Source organism: Balaenoptera musculus, chromosome 14 (assembly GCF_009873245.2).
Source record: "Balaenoptera musculus isolate JJ_BM4_2016_0621 chromosome 14, mBalMus1.pri.v3, whole genome shotgun sequence".
Classification (NCBI taxonomy): Eukaryota; Metazoa; Chordata; class Mammalia; order Artiodactyla; family Balaenopteridae; genus Balaenoptera; species Balaenoptera musculus.
Window position 1 is genome coordinate 57940424 of NC_045798.1, and position 21442 is coordinate 57961865.

The following is a 21442-nucleotide window of genomic DNA, read 5'->3' on the forward strand; positions in this document are numbered from 1 at the left end:
AAGTGGTGTTTTAAGGAAGATGAACCAGGTGGATTGGAGCAGAGCTGAGAATGAAAAAAGAGACATAATTAGGAGGCTTATGTATGGATTTTGAGAGCTGTATTGGAGAGCAAAGGAAGGAGAGGATAATGTGTAAAATGACTTGGAGGTAATTCCCAAGAATTAGGCCTGAGTGACTGAAATAAGGAAATATGGCAAGTGGAAGGAGCAGGGTAAGAAGATATTTCGTTTTTGAATGTTTTGAATTTAAAATATTAGGAGAATAGCTGTGATACGGTGATGTAATAAGAAATCATATATTTGGTCTTCATCTCTGGTTCCTGGCACAGAGTTTCTAAAACCTTAGGAATTTCATGAGTGGTAAGGATGAGAGGAGTGTCTTTTGTTTTTCATAAGAAGCCCCTTTCAACTATACCTGTATTTATGCTAATGAGGTGACTCTTGAAGAGTGGGGCTCATTGCCAAAAGAATGAAACCTCTGATTAGAGGGTTGGAATTTTCAGCCCCACCCTTGACCTCTGGGGAGGGAGGAGGGGAGATCGTAAAGGGGCTGGTGATGGAATTAATAACTCACGAATGGCTAATGATTTAATCAATTGTGTCTACGTTATGGAATCTCTGTGAAAACCTATAGACCTTCTGGGTGGGTGAATGCATCCATGTGCCAGGAAGGTGGCACATTCCTAACTATGGGGACAGAAGCTCCTGTGCTTGGGACCCTTCCGGACCTCGCCTAATGTACCTCTTCACCTGGTTATTCATTTATATCTTTTATAATAAACCAGCAGTAATAAGTAAACTATTTCTCTGAATTCTTTGTGCCATAATAGCAAATTATTGAGCCTGAGGAAGGGTCATGGGAACCCCCAATATGTAGCCAAGCTGGGCTGAAGTATGGGTACCTGAGAATCCAGTGTTTGCTCTTGGCATCTGAAATGGGAAGCAGTCTTGTGAGACTAACCCCTTAACCTCTGCAATCTGCACTGAGTGTCAGAATTCAGTTAAATTGTAGGACACTCAGTGTCTGCAGAGAATTAGGAAATTGGTTCATGTGGACAACCCACACATTTGATGTCAGAAGTGTCTTGAGTAGAAGAACAGGTTTTCCTTTAGCAACAAGGTAGTAATTTCCAGTAATTTAGTTGGTAGAAGTTAATATTAGAAATATATATGATAAATACAGTGTTTTCAACTCTGAAATGTGATCATGATTCTAAAAGTAGGAGATAACAATGAAGTGATTCTAAGATCAGAAAGGAGGTTAACAAAATATTTATTGCTATTAATATAAAACGTGGTAATACGTACAATAATGTTAACATTTGATGCTGGACTCAACAGCAAAAATAGAATAACAATAATATCAGATGTTGAAATAATTAACATTTATCAACTATTTATTATATATATATCCTGTTTTAAGCATTTATATTCATTAACTTATTTAATTTTTACCACGACCTTATGAGATAGATCACTTAAAAGTTAAATAATGTGTTCCATGTGACACAGTAATAATTGATGGAGCTGGAAATTAAGATTTGAACCCAAAGACCTTGCCTTAGTCTAAAGCCTATACTATCTGTGGAAGCTCTAGGGATAAAATTGCGTTTGAATCCTGTACCTTTGTTTTACATAGATCAATAAAGCATCTTTAAAGGACCTGAGATTAAGTATCATCATTATTATAGCTGTCTTCAAATTGTTGCACTTCCTTTCTTTCTCATTACTCTTCTTGTTTCCTCCTTCATTCTATTATCTCCTTGTTTACATTTGTAACATTTAGCATTATCAAGTTGTGAAATCTTTGTACAGTGTCTTAAGTTCCCTGGCAGCAGTGTATTCCGTAAATCTTACTAATAAATCTATAAATCTGAGAATCTGGGAGTTAGATTGTTTCAGTTGCTGAACTGAGTACATCAGCCTGCTGCAAGATTTGCTTATAATAAGTACATACCTGCACATTTCTATTAAGACTACTGATGTACTGTGAAATGGCAAAGCTTTCACTGTAGTTGTTTAAGAAGTATTGCTTTGTTTCCACATTCAGTCTAGAAATACATTTTGGAAGTGAAAAATAAATGCATAGAATCAGTTAGGAGGGCAGTCCATGTTTTTATATGGAGAGGGAGCACTGCCCTGAATGGTGTGCAGGAGGTGCAGAAGAAATGGACAGCTATCCTTGGGGGATGCAGACTCCAGTTGTAGACATAAGAATGCCCAGAAAAGCATTTGGTAGTTAGAAGAGCATCATTCAAATGAAGATAGTAAAACTGAGGCAGCTACTAAAAGAAGAGCTGAAAGTTGCTGAAAACTGCCTGGAAAAGTTGAGATTTTGACAAGCTGGCCTTAAAGAAGATGACACTACAGTTTTGGCGAAGAGCATAAGGAAGGAATGAACTCCTTGTAGACGGGAGTTAGACAGTCATTATAAAATAGGTTAGCTTGGTTGAACCCATAGAGGGGCAATGAGAGCTTAATGAGAGTCACAGGTTTGGATTGTGGTGAGAGGTATCAAGGAATGTTCTGAGAAAGAAGCCAAGGTTTAAAAAACAACAAAAATGGTTTCACTGTCTATAAATACAATGAGTACTTTGGAAAATTAGTCCCTGGAATTACTTAGGTAAATATTGGGTCTCTTTTGGGCAGAGATATTATAAGGTAAATTTCTGCTGACAGTGGGAGTTTGTGCTAATAAAATCACTTCCAGCTTGAGTGTCTGACAGTCTGTGAAATGATTAGAAAAGAAACAGGTGTTGAGGCTCTTAGCTAGAAGGCTGTGCCAAACTCTAGATGTTTGGTATAGTGAGAATCAATCTGAGGGGAACAACAGGAAATATTGCCAGGAAATAATTGACAGGAATTGGGAATGGATTTGAGACAGGAGGGAAGGGGGCAGGGCACAACCATTAAAAGAATGATACAACCATTAAGAACAGGATACCACAAAAACTGGTTAGAACCTAATAGGCCCAAGATGGCGGAAGATTTGACTTCCAGGAGACCTTGAGCCTCATTATACACTCATTGTAATACATTAGCTAAATGACACACCCACAGGCGCCATGACAGTTCTGAGGCCAGCCATAAAAGGCCAAAAAGTGGGCGGTGGCCCAGTTCCCGGAAATCTCTACCCCTTTCCCTAAAATAGTTGGAATAATCCTCCCTCGCGTTAGCCTATGAAATTACCCAGCCCATAAAAACTAACCACCCCCACATTTCTGGGCCACTCTCGCCTTTTGAGACAGACTGCATTCTGTATATGGAATGTGTATCTCCCATGACCACTCTCCTCAGACGGCCCACTCTGTGGAGCGTGTATCTCTCTAAATAAACCTGCTTTCACTTTACTGTGTTTGGCTCTTGAATTCTTTCCTGTGCGAAGCCAAGGACCCTCACTAGGTGGCCAGTCCCAGGGACTCACTCAAGACCTGGGACGTGACCCTCCTCTTGTGCCCCATTTTTTTCGTACAACAGATTTAGGAAATAAGTGTTGGTGGAGTAATGGCTCCAAGGGGCATGGGCCTAGCTAAGTAGGAGATGCAGTGCCTCAATGATAAGGAGGAGCCATGTGGTGTAACATGCATGGGCTGAGAGTCAATGGATTTAGATTCTGGGTCTAGCCTCTCACCATTTTGAGATGATGGGCAAGCCACTTCACTGAGATTATATACAAATTTGAGCACTGGACTAGATCATCTCCATAGTGCCTTTTTCCTTAATTTAGTTAAATTAAGAGTAAGTTAGGGAATGGGAATGAAGATTCATTTTATGTCATACTAATGAGTAATTGTGTTTTATTGTCCAAGTGAACATTTTTTGAGAACTTGATTAGTTTACTAATGAAAATATTTTTAATTGGGCAGAGCAGGAATTTAAAGTTTTAAAGTTATCTTTGTTCAAGAGATGAATTCATAGAGGAAGAGAAAGAAGAAAATGTCTTGGGATCAGCCAGGAAAGTGTTGCCAGTAGGGAGATCTGGCAATAGGGACTGCTTTTTATGGAAAACAGGTATAAACCCTTCTTTAAAGAGCATTTATTGTTATGCAGCCATTAATGATATGCTCAAAGGTAGTTTACTTACCCAACAGTCTTATGAAGACTTCACTACCTTTCTAAAGAAGTGAGGCTCCAGAATGATTCTGCAAACAGCCAGGTGAATCAGAATATATATATACAGAAGCTGGTGCTTCTATGTATTTATCTATTTTTATTATTGTGTCTGTGGAATTTTTGTCTTTTTCTTTTTTTAAATGTTTTTTTTTATTGTGGTAAAAGTCACGTAATATAAAACATACTTTAACCATATATAATATGGTTAAATATAAAACATATTTTAACCATATTTAACTGTACAGTTCAGTGGCACTAAGTACATTCACATTGTTGTGCAACTCTCACCATCATCCATCTCCCGAATTTTTCACCTTCCTAATCTGAAACTCAGTCCCCATTAAACACTAATTCCCCAATAGTTACTTCTCTGTGTAAAAGAGACATACATATTTAACTTCATTTGAGTCCTTGTATGTGAGTATCTAGGAAAACCATTGACTCTGGGAGGTGTTCAAGAGTGGGGTTCTGCCCTTCTTGACTTTGGACTCTCATTCATTGGCTGTAATATTTTATGTCTTACATGTCGATGTTGTAAAATGAAGGTTTTCTCTAAGGTATCTCAGAGTTCGTGAGACATGCATCAACTATTTCCCTGTCTTGAGGTCTGCAGTGTTTTAAAATAACAAAAGCAAAACGAAGAAAAGCTGAAGAAAATTTAAAAATTCATAGTGGTTTGACCTGAAAAAAACATAAAGTTACAAGGAACATGATTTTTTTTTTTTCCTCGTTCTGCAGTGTTTTTCTAGGATTGTGTGTATACTAAACACTAAACAAAGTGTTTATGTGAGGAGTCTGTCGTTGACTTTGTGACTCTGCCATCAAGTCCAAGTTGAGCTCTGCCTAGTCACCCTTGACCCCTCCTATCCCAGAATAAGCTATTGTTTCTAATTCTTAAACCTTTTCTGATTTTAGGCTTTGACGAAGTTCTTGAAATGTGTTAATTGGGATCTACCCCAGGAGGCCAAACAGGCATTGGAACTTCTGGGAAAATGGAAGCCAATGGATGTAGAGGATTCCTTGGAGCTGTTGTCCTCTCATTACACCAATCCAACAGTGAGGCGTTATGCTGTTGCCCGGTTACGGCAGGCAGATGATGAGGTGCGTTGTTATTCATTACTCCTCTTCAACTGGGTACATTTTAAACTAGAGCCTGATTATGGACTGTGTGTGTTTGTGTATGTGTTTGTGTGTGTGAGAGAGAGAGAGAGGGAAATTTTTAGAGGGAACAGGATATACTATATGTGTTTGCAGAAGCAAAATTAAAATATTCCTCCAAGGACTCCTCTGAAATGAAAATTTACTTCCTGATCTGTTACGTGATAGGACAGTCTCTCCCAGGACATTTACCTGGCAGTAGAGCTTGTATTGCTCTGTCTGGAAAAAGGAATTCTAGTGAAAAATGGTTTAATGCAGTACCAGCTAGGGAATAATTCGGATCCCCTCTGTCAGTCAGTCTACTACAACAAACCACATTTAATTGTAGCCCTGAAAAGCCCTTGGGGCCTTTAAAGCATAGAGGTGCATGGTCATTGTATTCTCTTTCAAACCCCTCCTTTAAACTTTGAGCTACTGACAATTATGTGTATATGTAGATTTTCTGAAGGTGGTTTTGAATCCTCTGGAAAGGAAAGACTACAAACATTATGGTGGCTATTTATATACATTTAAGGCCACCAGGGAAGGTAGAAAACTCTGTGTTGACCCAAAGCATTGCTGGATTTTGAATTTTAGTAATTCCTAATAAGGTAGATGAATTCACTAATTTTTTTACTTATTAATTTTTATAGAGGAAATGTGTTCTCAAACATAACCTAATAGTTTATGCTAACCTGCAAGGCTTATGGAATATGGGATGACTCTTCTCAAGCCTCAATATATATAGGAGCGCCGATTATTATTTTGAATTCGTAGTGGTATCTGAATTTCAAGAAGCGAAATGCAGCATTTATTAAGGTTGATAGTTGTATATGTATTTAATTACAATAAAATTTAAACACTGAAGTCAGTAGTATAGTGAATGCTCATACATAATTTACCCATCTTCAGCAGCTGCCAACTCATAGACAATTTGTTTCATCTCTAACACCAATTATTCTCCCCTCCCCATTCCCTACCCTCCTCTAGATTATTTTGAGGTAAGTCTCAGATATTGTATAATTTTATTGGAATAGGATGTTTTTCACTCTCCTATCAAAGAGCAATTCCTAGCATTGTGATTCAGCATATTATCTTCTCCGTTATTGTTTTTACTATATCACAAGTAACAAATTTATTACAATATTTATTTAAAATAGTGAAATGTTTGTTTTGAAATTCGTTGAAATTTCACTTTAGTCATTAAGTCTTTATCTATGTTTGACATGAGTCAAACAGAAAGGCCTCTGGGCTATAGTTAAGATAGTCCCCCTCAACATGGGTTCAGAATTTAAATAGAAATATTGTAAATCATTGCTTTTGATTGCCTGACTTTGTTGCCTTACAAGCTTAGAGGCTAAACATTTGATTGTCTCTGGAGTTAACAGTATTCATGCAAGTACTGAACTATTTCTAGACCATTTTACAATTTTTGTTATGACGTAAAGAATAATGATAGAAATATTGCATGCATCCTAAACTGCAAAATATGGTTGTTAGTTTTGGTGTGTTTTTTGAGGTTTGTATATACTCAGCTTATTAAAAAAAAGGTCTTTTAATTCAGTTTCTACTGAATCTTCAGATGTATATTAAGATTTGAATTTTGTCTTTTCTCTATGTACCTATATGTCTTTGGGAACATGTATTATTCTCACCTCGGTTTCCCATCCAAAAAATAGTGATAACAGCTGCTTATGCCACTTGATAGTTATGAAAAAAAATTATCTGGGGCAGAATTTTGAAAATTGTACTCATACAGTTATGCTGAAGGATTGCAAATTTATATTATGTCAATTTCATACTAAAGTCATTCATGTTGTACCTTTCATTTCTAATCGGTTTAAAATTTCTCCTTTTGCTTTGTCTGTGGAATAGTATAATATTTATGGTCTTATAAACTTCAAATGTTTTTTGGTATTTCAGAGGATAATATAACCATATATTGGGTTGGTCAAGAAGTTCCTTTGGTTTTTAAGTAAAAGACACATCTTTCATTTTCACCAAGAACTTTATTGAACAGCATATTCACCATTTTGTTCCACTACCATCTGCCATTTTTCAGGCAGCTTCATAATGCCATCTTCCCAAAACTTTGTATCTTTTTGAGCAAAAAACTGTTCCAGGTGCCTTTTATAGTCTTCCAGGGAATTGAAATTTTTTCCATTAAGAGAATTTTGTAAAGACCAAAATAAATGGAAATCCAAAGCTGCAATGTCTGGTGAATACAGCAGATGAATCACAACTTCCCAGCTGTAACAGTTTTTGACTGGTCATCAAAGAAACATGCTGTCTTGCATTATCCTGATGGAAGATTATGCGTTTTCTGTTGACTAATTCCAGACGCTTTTCGTTGAGTGCTGCTTTCAGTTGGTCTAATTAGGAGCAGTACTTGTTGGAATTGATCGTTTGGTTTTCCGGAAGGAGCTCATCATAGAGGATTCCCTTCCAATCCCACCATATGCACAACATCACCTTCTTTGGATGAAGATCAATCAGGCTTTGGTGTGGTTGGTGGTGGTTCATTTCACTTGCCCCACGATCTCTTCCATTCCACATTATTGTACAGTATCCACTTTTCATCGCCCGTCACAATTTGTTTTAAAAACGGAACGTTTTCATTACGTTTAAGTAGAGAATTGCATGTGGAAATATGGTCAAGAAGGTTTTTTTTTTGCTTAACTTATGTGGAACCCAAGCAACAAAGTGATTAAGATAACCAAGCTGGTGCAAATGATTTTCAATGCTTGATTTGGGTATTTTGAGTATGTCAGCTATCTCCTTCATGGTATTATGTTGATTCTTCTCAGTTAATGTCTCGATTTGATTGCTATCAACTTCAACTGGTCTATCTGACCATGGAGCATCGTCCAGTGAGAAATCTCCAGCATGAAACTTCACAAACCACTTTTCACATGTTTGATCCGTCACAGCACCTTCTCCATTCACTGCACAAATCCTTTTTTGCGTTTCAGTTGCGTTTTTACCTTTCTTGAAATAATAAAGCATAATATGACAAAAATGTTGCTTTTTTTTCTTCCATCCTCAATATTAAAATGGCTACACAAAAATGCACCAATTTTGATAAGTTTTTTAAAAAATGCACACTTGATATGACAGCTGTCACAATACGATCTAACAAAATTGTTTTGAATGAAGTTAAAGACAACTAAGTGCTACTAGAGCCATCTTACGGAAAAAAAAACGAGCGAACCTTTTGGCCAACCCATAATAATATATAATATAATCATATAATCATAGCATCAAAGATACGTCAAAGGTCACTTTGTCTAAATATCCACATCTTGGATGACAAAAAAACTTGAATGAAAAATACTGTGTTTTATATTTGGACAGTCTGATTTTTTCAATATGCTGTAGTCCCTCCAGTAGCCAGGCCTGCCAGGCCTTTATATGTGCTACTTCATCGTCCTAGTGGAGTCTTCCTGCTGTTCATCCTTCAAGCTGTAGCACAGACCTCAACATCTCTGAGAAACCTCTCTTAACCATTCCAGGAAGCAGATGACATTTTTCTTTGTTTCTTTCCTGATCCCACAGCATTTGATTTGTTCCTTTACTATATGATATTATCATCTTTTTTTTTTCTGATTTGCTTTGCTTTTAAATTGTAAATGAAATAGTAACATAGAAAGTAATATTCCTTTAATAATTCCACTTCTCCAACCATTTTTTATCCATAGAAAGGTAGCCACTCTTATATCTTTTCATATATTATCTATGCAAATTGCAAGCATATATATGCATGTATGGTATATATATGCACCTCTTTAAAAATTAAGAAAAATAGGAATATCCTATACATATTGTTAAAAACTTGCCTTATTAATTGAACAGTATAATCTTGGACATTTTCTCATCTTCAACACATATATTTGGTGTCCGTAAGGTCTGGAAACATAGGCAAATGACTGTCAAGGCAAATGGTGTCAAAGGCACATTTAATCTGTAGGAAAGCACTGTGTTTTTAGACTTTATGGATACCTGTAGATGTACCTTATTCCTTTCAAACAGCAGCATAATATTTTACTGCAAATTTATTTTATAATTTATTTAACCAGTCAGCTTCTTCTGGTAGGCAGTTGTTTTATTTCTAATCTTTTGCTGTAACTATTTTAGTGAATAGACTTTTGAATATATGTTTTTCCATATTCTTGAATAAGTAGCTTGCATTGGAATTATTGTCACAATATATATGCCTTTTACATATGCTTTTTTCTGATAATCCTTTATGAATCTTCTGTTTTTGTGCTTGTATCATACTTTAAAAAATTACAGTTGCTTCATAATAACTTTAAACATATGATTGGATAAAACCCCTCCCTTTCTTTTTTTCTTAAACAATTTTCTTTATAATTTTTGTATATTTATTCTAAATTTAGAACAATTTTGTCATTTTCTTAAAACTCCACCAGAATCTTAAGTGGAATTACATTAAATTTGTGTATTATATTAGGGAAGATTAACATCTTTATGATATTAAATCTTCCCTCCTGGAGATACATGATTATTCAAGTCACAATTTTATAAAATTTTTTTCACATTTTAAAAAATTATATTTATTCTGTGACAATTGTTACTATTATGAACTACCTCACCCCTTTTATCTCTTATTTCTGTTTGTTGGTTAAATGGAAAACTATGTTTTTGTTTTAATATTTATGTTTTATCTAGTTTCTTTAGTGATGTTTCTTGATAGTTCTATTAAGTGTTAGGTGGGTCCCTGTAATTTGTAGGTATAGCATCATGCTATCTGAAAAACATTGATATTTAATATATACTGTGCATGAAATAGATGCTGAATTCCTAATGTTAAACTCACCATACGTTTGTAAAATAAATATTAATCAGTCTTTTAATATCTTTCTGAATTTGATTTGTTTAATGTGCTATTTCAGAATTTTTAAAAGCCGTATTTCTTACTACTGTGTGGCTCAAAAGGAGAGAGATTCCCCATTAGAATTTGAGGAAGAAGTGGCATTTGAGATAGACAATGAAGGAAGAGAATTTTCAGAGTTGGACATGAGTTTACATTCCAAGTGGAGAGAGCAATATGAGCAAAGGCAAAGAGATTGAAAAGTACAGGAAAAATAGAAAATATTTCGCTTTAACAGAAGTGTGGGATATATGTAGCTGCCTGGGAAGCAAGGTCGGAACCCATGTATCTAACTGTAACTGTCTAACTGTAAATGTCTATATGAAGAGTTATGCTTAATTCAATAAGAAATGGGAGTGATTTTGACAGGGAACGTTGCATTTATATTCTGAAGCATTAGAATTAACTTGTTCTTGAGAAGAATGGTGATTGCTATCTAGATAGTATTTCATAGCTCTTAGGAGATTTTTACTGAATTGCCTGAGATAGAAATATGATTTTTTGTTTGTTTGTTTTGTTTTACTTCTATGCTTATGTCCTTCATGCTTGGAGGAATTTTATATTTTCCAAGATGTGCCTGTTTAATGAGCAAACAGACTTTGCACTTACTACTGAAATTAATTCATTTTCATACAAATGAAGGAAAGTGTAGTTTGAATACAGAATACCAGATGACTAACACAATCAGATTGTGATGAATGACTTAAAAAGAGGAGTTTTCTTCCAAATTTCTCCTTCCTGGGAAATTTAATAACAGTGCAGCGTTTTTGATTTCATGTAGTAACTCTTTTCTATACTTGGGAAAACACACTAGGTGATACATTCAGCAGCATTTCCGAAGCATGCGAGGCTAGCAGTGAAACTGAATTATGTATACCTCCTAAGAAGGATACTTGATTAATCTATTTTCTGTTATGTAATTTTGTTTCTTAAAATAAGCATACCTAGCTGTTAGATGCCATAAATCTCAAATTAAAAAATAGAAAATCAAACATTTATTGATCCAATTAAAAATTGTTTTTAGAAAGGGAACACTATAGAGGTGCTTTGATACAGTCATTTGATTTCCCTGGCCACTGATACTGATATACTTGAGTAAGAATAAATAAGCCAGTTAACCTTTCATTTAATTTTTTGAGAAAAAATGGTATTTAATGGTAAAATCATGTATATTGCTTTTTGTAATTATAAGAAACGTTGACTGTCAATATAAGAAAAAATTATGAAAAGAATATATTTTGGTTTAAGTAAGGGAAAATACGTTGTTGGGAAGTAGTTTGTCCTCATGGAATTTATAAAATAGTGGAAATGACAAAGAGTAAATGAACAAGTAATTACAAATGCTATAGTTGTTACAGACATGAAAGGAAAGAGTGGTCCATGAAATATTTACAAGGGATTTAACCTGGTTTCTGGGCTTAAGGAAAGGTGACTGAAATTGAACTGATAGTCACAAAGTCTCAAATTATCTAATTATGAGTTTTGAGTGCCTGAGTGGCAAGTGGAACTGGAAGACAATAGACGCTTTAATTTTTTTTTTGAGTTCTCTAAGTTTCTTCAGTTTGTAATTATTTTTTGTTTTGTTTTGTTTTTTTAATTAATTAATTTATTTATTTTTGGCTGTGTTGGGTCTTCATTGCTGCCCGCGGGCTTTCTTTAGTTGCGGTGAGCAGGGGCTACTCTTCGTTGCGGTGTGCGGGCTTCTCATTGCGGTGGCTTCTCTTGTTGTGGAGCACGGGCTCTAGGCACGCAGGCTTCAGTAGTTGTGGCACGTGAGCTCAGTAGTTGTGGATCACGGGCTCTAGAGCTCAGGCTCAGTAGTTGTGGCGCACGGGCTTAGTTGCTCCGTGACATGTGGGATCTTCCCAGGCCAGGGCTCGAACCTGTTTCCCCTGCATTGGCAGGCGGATTCTTAACCACTGCACCACCAGGGAAGCCCTGTAATTATTTTCTTATTTTTTATTTATTTTTTTTAAACATCTTTATTGGAGTATAATTACTTTACAATCGTGTGTTAGTTTCTGCTTTATAAAAAAGTGAATCAGTTATACATATACATATGCTCCCATATCTCTTCCCTCTTGCGTCTCCCTCCCTCCCACCCTCCCTATCCCGCCCCTCTAGGTGGTCACAAAGCACCGAGCTGATCTCCCTGTGCTATGCGGCTGCTTCCTACTAGCTATCTGTCTTACATTTGGTAGTGTATATATGTCCATGCCACTCTCTCACCCTGTCACATCTTACCCCTCCCCGTCCCCATATCCTCAAGTCCATTCTCTAGTAGGTCTGTGTCTTTATTCCCGTCTTGCCACTAGGTTCTTCATGACCTTTTTTTTTTTTTCTCCTTAGATTCCATATATATGTGTTAGCATACTGTATTTGTTTTTCTCTTTCTGGCTTACTTCACTCTGTATGACGGACTCTAGGTCCATTCACCTCACTACAAATAACTCAATGTCGTTTCTTTTTATGGCTGAGTAATATTCCATTGTATATATGTGCCACATCTTCTTTATCCATTCATCTGTCGAGGGACACTTAGGTTGCTTCCATGTCCTGGCTACTGTAACTAGAGCTGCAATGAACATTTTGGTACATGACTCTTTTTGAATTATGGTTTTCTCAGGGTATATGCCCAATAGTGGGATTGCTGGGTCGTATGGTAGTTCTATTTGTAGTTTTTTAAGGAACCTCCATACTGTTCTCCATAGTGGCTGTATCAATTTACATTCCCACCGACAGTGCAAGAGGGTTCCCTTTTCTCCACACCCTCTCCAGCATTTATTGTTTCTAGATTTTTTGATGATGGCCATTCTGACCGGTGTGAGATGATATCTCATTGTAGTTTTGATTTGCATTTCTCTAATGATTAATGATGTTGAGCATTCTTTCATGTGTCTGTTGGCAATCTGTATATCTTCTTTGGAGAAATGTCTGTTTAGGTCTTCTGCCCATTTTTGGATTGGGTTGTTTGTTTTTTTGTTATTGAGCTGCATGAGCTGCTTGTCAATCTTGGAGATTAATCTTTTGTCAGTTGCTTCATTTGCAAATATTTTCTCCCATTCTGAGGGTTCTCTTTTGGTCTTGTTTATGGTTTCCTTTGCTATGCAAAAGCTTTTAAGTTTCATTAGGTCACATTTGTTTATTTTTGTTTTTATTTCCATTTCTCTAGAAGCTGGGTCAAAAAGGATCTTGCTGTGATGTATGTCATAGAGTGTTCTGCCTATGTTTTCCTCTAAGAGTTTGATAGTGTCTGCCCTTACACTTAGGTCTTTAATCCATTTTGAGTTTATTTTTGTGTATGGTGTCAGGAACTGTTCTAATTTCATACTTTTACATGTACCTGTCCAGTTTTCCCAGCACCACTTGTTGAAGAGGCTGTCTTTTCTCCACTGTATATGCTTGCCTCCTTTATCAAAGATAAGGTGACCATATGTGCGTGGGTTTATCTCTGGGCTTTCTATCCTGTTCCATTGATCTATGTTTCTGTTTTTGTGCCAGTACCAAACTGTCTTGATTACTGTAGCTTTGTAATATAGTCTGAAGTCAGGGTGCCTGATTCCTCCAGCTCCATTTTTAGTTCTCAAGATTGCTTTGGCTATTCGGGGTCTTTTGTGTTTCCATACAAATTGTGAAATTTTTTGTTCTAGTTCTGTGAAAAATGCCAGTGGTAGTTTGATAGGGATTGCATTGAACCTGTAGATTGCTTTGGGTAGTAGAGTCATTTTCATAATGTTGATTCTTCCAATCCAAAAACATGGTATATCTCTCCATCTATTTGTATCATCTTTAATTTCTTTCATCAGTGTCTTGTAATTTTCTGCATACAGGTCTTTTGTCTCCTTAGGTAGGTTTATTCCTAGATATTTTATTCCTTTTGTTGCAGTGGTAAACGGGAGTGTTTTATTAATTTCACTTTCAGATTTTTCATCATTAGTGTATAGGAATGCAAGAGATTTCTGTGCATTAATTTTGTATCCTGCTACCTTACCAAATTCATTGATTAGCTCTAGTAGTTTTCTGGTAACATCTTTAGGATTCTCTATGTATAGTATCATGTCATCTGCAAACAGTGACAGCTTTACTTCTTTTCTGATTTGGATTACTTTTATTTCTTTTTTTCTCTGATTGCTGTGGCTAACACTTCCAAAACTATGTTGAATAATAGTGGTGAGAGTGGGCAACCTTGTCTTGTTCCTGATCTTAGTGGAAATGGTTTCAGTTTTTCACCATTGAGGACAATGTTGGCTGTGGGTTTGTCATATATGGCCTTTATTATGTTGAGGAAAGTTCCCTCTATGCCTACTTTCTGCAGGGCTTTTATCATAAATGGGTGTTGAATTTTGTCAAAAGCTTTCTCTGCATCTATTGAGATGATCATACGGTTTTTCTCCTTCAATTTGTTAATATGATGTATCACGTTGATTGATTTGCGTATATTGAAGAATCCTTGCATTCCTGGGATAAACCCCACTTGATCATGGTGTATGATCCTTTTAATGTGCTGTTGGATTCTGTTTGCTAGTATTTTGTTGAGGATTTTTGCATCTATGTTCATCAGTGAATTTGGCCTGTAGTTTTCTTTCTTTGTGACATCTTTGTCTGGTTTTGGTGTCAGGATGATAGTGGCCTCGTAGAATGAGTTTGGGAGTGTTCCTCCCTCTGCAATATTTTGGAAGAGTTTGAGAAGGATAGGTGTTAGCTCTTCTGTAAATGTTTGATACAGTTCGCCTGTGAAGCCATCTGGTCCTGGGCTTTTGTTTGTTGGAAGATTTTTAATCACAGTTTCAATTTCAGTGCTTGTGATTGGTCTGTTCATATTTTCTATTTCTTCCTGGTTCAGTCTTGGCAGGTTGTGCATTTCTAAGAATCTGTCCATTTCTTCCAGGTTGTCCATTTTATTGGCATAGAGTTGCTTGTAGTAATCTCTCATGATCGTTTGTATTTCTGCAGTGTCAGTGGTTACGTCTCCTTTTTCATTTCTAATTCTATTGATTCGAGTCTTCTCCCTTTTTCTCTTGATGAGTCTGGCTAATGGTTTATCAATTTTGTTTATCTTCTCAAAGAACCAGCTTTTAGTTTCATTGATCTTTGGTGTTGTTTCCTTCATTTCTTTATCATTTATTTCTGATCTGATCTTTATGATTTCTTTCCTTCTGCTAGCTTTGGGGTTTTTTTTTGCTCTTCTTTCTCTGATTGCTTTAGGTACAAGGTTAGGTTGTTTATTCGAGATGTTTCCTGTTTCTTGATGTAGGCTTGTATTGCTATAAACTTCCCTCTTAGAACTGCTTTTGCTGCATCCCATAGGTTTTGGGTCATTGTGTCTCCATTGTCATTTGTTTCTAGGTATTTTTTGATTTCCCCTTTGATTTCTTCAGTGATCACTTCGTTATTAAGTAGTGTATTGTGTAGCCTCCATGTGTTTGTATTTTTTACAGGTCTTTTCCTGTAATTGATATCTAGTCTCATAGTGCTGTGGTTGGGAAAGATATTTGATACGATTTCAATTTTCTTAAATTTACCAAGGCTTGATTTGTGACCCAAGATATGATCTATCTTGGAGAATGTTCCATGAGCACTTGAGAAAAATGTGTATTCTGTTGTTTTGGGGTGGAATGTCCTATAAATATCAATTAAGTCCATCTTGTTTAATGTATCATTTAAAGCTTGTGTTTCCTTATTTATTTTCATTTTGGATGATCTGTCCATTGGTGAAAGTGTTGTGTTAAAGTCCCCTACTATGATTGTGTTACTGTCAATTTCCCCTTTTACGGCTGTTAGTATTTGCCTTATGTATTGAGGTGCTCCTATGTTGGGTGCATAAATATTTACAATTGTTATACCTTCCTCTTGGGTCGATCCCTTGATCATTATATAGTGTCCTTCTTTGTCTCTTGTAATTGTCTTTATTTTAAAATCTACTTTGTCTGATATGAGAATTGCTTCTCCAGCTTTCTTTTGATTTCCATTTGCATGGAATATCTTTTTCCATCCCCTCACTTTCAGTCTGTATGTGTCCCTAGGTCTGAAGTGGGTCTCTTGTAGACAGCATATATATGGGTCTTGTTTTTGTATCCATTCAGCCAGTCTGTGTCTTTTGGTGGGAGCATTTAATCCATTTACATTTAAGGTAATTATCGATATGTATGTTCCTATTCCCATTTTCTTAAATGTTTTGGGTTTGTTATTGTAGGTGTTTTCCTTCTCTTGTGTTTCTTGCCTAGAGAAGTTCCTTTAGCATTTGTTGTAAAGCTGGTTTGGTGGTGCTGAACTCTCTCAGCTTTTGCTTGTCTGTAAAGGTTTTAATTTCTCCATCAAATCTGAATGAGATCCTTGCTGGGTAGAGTAATCTTGGTTGTAGGTTTTTCTCCTTCATCATTTTAAGTATATCCTGCCACTCCCTTCTGGCTTGCAGAGTTTCTGCTGAAAGATCAGCTGTTAACCTTATGGGGATTCCCTTGTGTGTTATTTGTTGTTTTTCCCTTGCTGCTTTTAATATGTTTTCTTTATATTTAATTTTTGACAGTTTGATTAATATGTGTCTTGGCGTGTTTCTCCTTGGATTTATCCTTTATGGGACTCTCCAGGGCTTGCTTCCAGGACTTGATTAACTATTTCCTTTCCCATATTAGGGAAGTTTTCAACTATTTTCTCAGTCCCTTTCTTTTTCTCTTCTTCTTCTGGGACCCCTATAATCGAATGTTGGTGCGTTTAATGTTGTCCCAGAGGTCTCTGAGACTGTCCTCAGTTCTTTGCATTCTTTTTTCTTTATTCTGCTCTGCAGTAGTTATTTCCACTATTTTGTCTTGCAGGTCACTTATCCGTTCTTCTGCCTCAGTTATTCTGCTATTGATCCCGTCTAGAGTATTTTTAATTTCATTTATTGTGTTTTTCATCATTGCTTGGTTCCTCTTTCGTTCTTCTACGTCCTGTTTAAATGTTTCTTGCATTTTGTCTATTCTATTTCCAATATTTTGGATCATCTTTACTATCATTATTCTGAATTCTTTTTCAGGTAGACTGCCTATTTCCTCTTCATTTGTTAGGTCTGGTGTGTTTTGACCCTGCTCCTTCATCTGCAGTGTGTTTTTCTGTCTTCTCATTTTGCTTATCTTACTGTGTTTGGGGTCTCCTTTTCACAGGCTGCAGGTTCGTAGTTGCCATTGTTTTTGGTATCTGTCCCCAGTGGCTAAGGTTGGTTCAGTGGGTTGTGTAGGCTTCCTGGTGGAGGGGACTAGTGCCTGTGTTCTGGTGGATGAGGCTGGATCTTGTCTTTCTGGTGGGCACGTCCACGTCTGGTGGTGTGATTTGGGGTGTCTGTGGCCTTATTATGATTTTAGGCAGCCTCTCTGCTAATGGATGGGGCTGTGTTCCTGTCTTGCTAGTTGTTTGGCATAGGGTGTCCAGCACTGTAGCTTGCTGGTCGTTGAGTGAAGCTGGGTCTTGATGTTGAGATAGAGATCTCTGAGAGATTTTCACCGTTTAGTATTACGTGGAGTTGGGAGGTCTCTTGTGGACCAGTGTCCTGAAGTTGGCTCTCCCACCTCAGAGGCACAGCCCTGATGCCTGGCTGGAGCACCAAGAGCCTTTCATCCACACGGCTCAGAATAAAAGGGAGAAAAAATAGAAAGAAAGAAAGAGGATAAAATAAAATAAAATAAAGATATTATAATAAAAAATAAGAAAAAAATTATTAAGAAAAAAAATTTTTTAATAAAAAATATGAAAAACTTATTAAGGAAAATTTTTTTTAATTTTTAAAAACAGAAAATAAGGAAAAAATTATTAAGAAAACATTTATTAAGAAAAAAAATTTTTTTTTAAGAAAAAAAAAAAAAAAAAAAGAAAAAACGAACAGACCGAACCCTAGGACAATTGGTGAAAGCAAAGCTATACAGACAAAATCTCACCCAGAAGCATACACATATACACTCACAAAAAAAGAAAGGGGGAAAAATTAATATATCCTGCTCCCAAAGTCCACCTCCTGAATTTGGGATGATTCGTTGTCTATTCAGGTATTCCACAGATGCAGGTACATCAAGTTGTTTGTGGAGCTTTAATCCGCTGCGTCTGAGGCTACTGGGAGAAATTTCCCTTTCTCCTCTTTGTTCGTACAGCTCCCGGTGTTCAGCTTTGGATTTGGACCTGCCTCTGCGTGTAGGTCGCCTGAGGGCGTCTGTTCTTCATTCACACAGGAGGGGGTTAAAGGAGCAGCTGCTTCGGGGGCTCTGGCTCACTCAGGCGTGGGGGAGGGAAGGGTACGGATGCAGGGCGTGCCTGCGGCGGCCTCGGCATAACATTGCAGCAACCTGCGACACGCTGTGCATTCTCCCGGGGAAGTTGTCCCCGGATCACGGGAGCCTGGCCGTGGCGGGCTGCACAGGCTCCCGTGAGGGGCGGTGTGGATAGTGACCTGTGCTCACACACAGGCTTCTTGGTGGCGGCAGCAGCAGTCTTAGCGTCTCATGCCCGTCTCTGGGGTCCACGCTGATAGTCGCGGCTCGCGCCCGTCTCTGGAGCTCGTTTAGGCGGCGCTCTGAATCCCCTCTCCTCGCGCACCGTGAAACGAAGAGGCAAGAAAAAGTCTCTTGCCTCTTCGGCAGCTGCAGACTTTTCCCGGACTCCCTCCCAGCTAGCTGTGGTGCGCTAACCCCTTCAGGCTGTGTTCACGCAGCCAACCCCAGTCCTCTCTGCAATTTGACCGAAGCACGAGCCTCAGCTCCCAGCCCCCGCCCGCCCCGGCGGGTGAGCAGACAAGCCTCTCGGGCTGGTGAGTGCTGCTTGGTGCCGAGCCTCTGTACGGGAATCTCTGTGCTTTGCCCTCCACACCCCTGTGGCTGCGCTCTCCTCCGTGGCTCCGAAGCTTCCCCCCTCTGCCACCCGCAGTCTCTACCTGCGAAGGGGCTTCCTAATGTGTGGAAACCTTTCCTCCTTCACAGCTCCCTCCCAGTGGTGCAGGTCCCGTCCCTATTCTTTTGTCTCTGTTATTTCTTTTTTCTTTTGCCCTACCCAAGTACGTGGCGAGTTTCTTGCCTTTTGGGAGGTCTGACGTCTTCTGCCAGCGTTCAGTGGGTGTTCTGTAGGAGCAGTTCTACGTGTAGATATATTTCTAATGTATCTGTGGGAAGGAAGGTGATCTCCGCATCTTACTCTTCCACCATCTTGCCCCCTTCCCTTTGTAATTATTTTTAAAAGCAAAATTTTTGGAGTTTTCTTAGTAGTCATTGGGAAGGGCTAAGAACTACATTTATAGAGTAAGATAGGAAATATTTCCATTCTGAAGGTTAAACCTAGAGTCTTTTTACGTTAAGGGAAAACTCAGAAAGGTAAAAACTACTTTGTTGACGCTTTTTTAGTCCAAATTATCTCGATTGTCAGGAGAAGAATGAGAAATTTAGGTTTAGAAATTTGTTTTCTTCAAGCCATTATTGGTAGTTGGCAGGAAAGTAAACATTTCCCTTAAACAAGAATGTTAAAATGTCTGTTTCTTTGTATCTTCCATTTAAGAAGCAACCCAAATTCTCTAAACTCTAAATTCTCTAAACTCTGAACTCTTTAAACTCCAAATTCTCTTTAAAAAAAAAAAAAAAAAAGTCATATTTTTAAAAATCCCAACCAGAAAAGATTATGAAATAGAAACTCTTCAAAAACTTAAAATTTGGAATTTCTTATGTAATCTTAGACCTAGAATGCTGTTATCTGATCTATTGCTGAAAAAAAGGAACCTTTGTTAATTTCTCAGTTTTATATGAACCATCTCAACCTTTTTTCTTTGTTTTCATTTTTCACCTTGATTTTGAGATACTATTTTTTTTTAATTTTTTATTTTACATTGGAGCATATTTGATTAACAATGTTGTGTTAGTTTCAGGTGTACAGCAAAGTGATTCAGTTATACATATACATGTATCTTTTCTTTTTCAAGTTCTTTTTCCGTTTAGGTTATTACAGAATATTGAGCAGAGTTCCCTGTGCTATACAGTGGGTCCTTGTTGGTTATCTATTTTAAATATTACAGTGTGTACATGTCAGTGAGATACCATTTTAAACAAGACATTTACTGGTCACTTACTCTGTGCCAGGCACTATTCTGTGACTTTTTTCTATTAATTGATTTAATCCTCACAACTCAATCTCTAAGGTTTATATGAATATGGCCATTTTAAAGGTGAGGACCCAGTGAGGCACCAAGAGGTTAAGAAACCTAGTGATCTGCCCAAGGTAACACGGCTGATAAGTGGTAGATAAAAGTAAATTGTTAGCTTGATATTTAGGAATAATTAGACGTAACTTGTCTATAATCATATTGCATTTTTTCTAATATTAGCTTATTTTTTGTTTGTTTGTTTTCCAGGATTTGTTGATGTACCTGTTACAGCTGGTCCAAGCTCTCAAATATGAAAATTTTGTTGACATAAAGAATGGATTAGAACCCACCAAGAAGGATAGTCAGGGTTCAGTGTCAGAGAGTGTGTCGAATTCTGGAATAAATTCTGCAGAAATAGATAGGTACGGATGTCCAGGGAGGAATTATTTTCAAATCTGATAGTTTTCCACCTTTTCAAATTGTCTTCTTTTCTTTTTCCCCAGATGTACCAAACCCTAAGTTGGAAGTTTTACCAATGAATATGGCATGTGCACTCACAGAACACAAACCACTATATTACAGGACAGTGTTTTGCAAGCTATGGAGTCAGAATTCCGTAGTTAAAATCTTGACTCTGCCACTTACTAGCTGTGTAAACTTGTGTAAATTAAATATTCTCTGTGTGGCCCCAGTTTCTCATCTTAAAAACGGGGATATAGCAATAGTAACCTTTAAGGATGAAAGATTAAATGAGTCAACACATAAAGCATTTAAAAAGTGTCTGACACATGGTGCTTGGTGTCAGATATTATTGCTATTCATGCAAAAAAAAAAAAAAAGAAAGACGAGGCAAGTTAGTGGACTCAAATATTTTTTTGTAAAGTTGTATTTTTTATTGACTGTTTTTCACCTCTTCAGTAGTTAAAACAACCTGTTAGTTGAATTGAAAGTAAGCTATTAACAGTAATAACAATTAAGAACTCCCACCTCTGTAGCAGACACCAAGAGATGGTCCACATATATTAAACCTGTTATTAGTAATCCTCTGAGGTAGGTATTCATATGCCTAATTTAGATATGAAGGACTTAAGGAGAAGTTAAGTAAATTGCCCAGTTTTTTATTTTGCAAATTAGGTAGAGTTGACTCCATAGCCCTTGTTCTTTCTACTTTGCCATTTTGCTTTTCATAAAATCTTAAAATTTGAGATAAA

General features: G+C 37.1%; 1 protein-coding gene across 4 annotated transcripts in view; it reads left to right on the forward strand.

The window, feature by feature from the left end:
• The window catches only part of PIK3C3 (phosphatidylinositol 3-kinase catalytic subunit type 3), a 167434-nt gene that overhangs the window by 72607 nt on the left and 73385 nt on the right, over nt 1–21442 (forward strand). For all 4 annotated transcript variants that reach the window (XR_005016191.1, XR_005016190.1, XM_036823238.1 and 1 more), the window contains exons 10-11: nt 5029–5214; nt 20499–20653. Coding sequence is in view for 2 of the 4 variants with exons in the window: in XM_036823238.1 (XP_036679133.1) it covers nt 5029–5214; nt 20499–20653 (341 nt within the window). In the remaining 2 variants the exon portion in view is untranslated. The remainder of the gene's footprint in view (nt 1–5028; nt 5215–20498; nt 20654–21442) is intronic.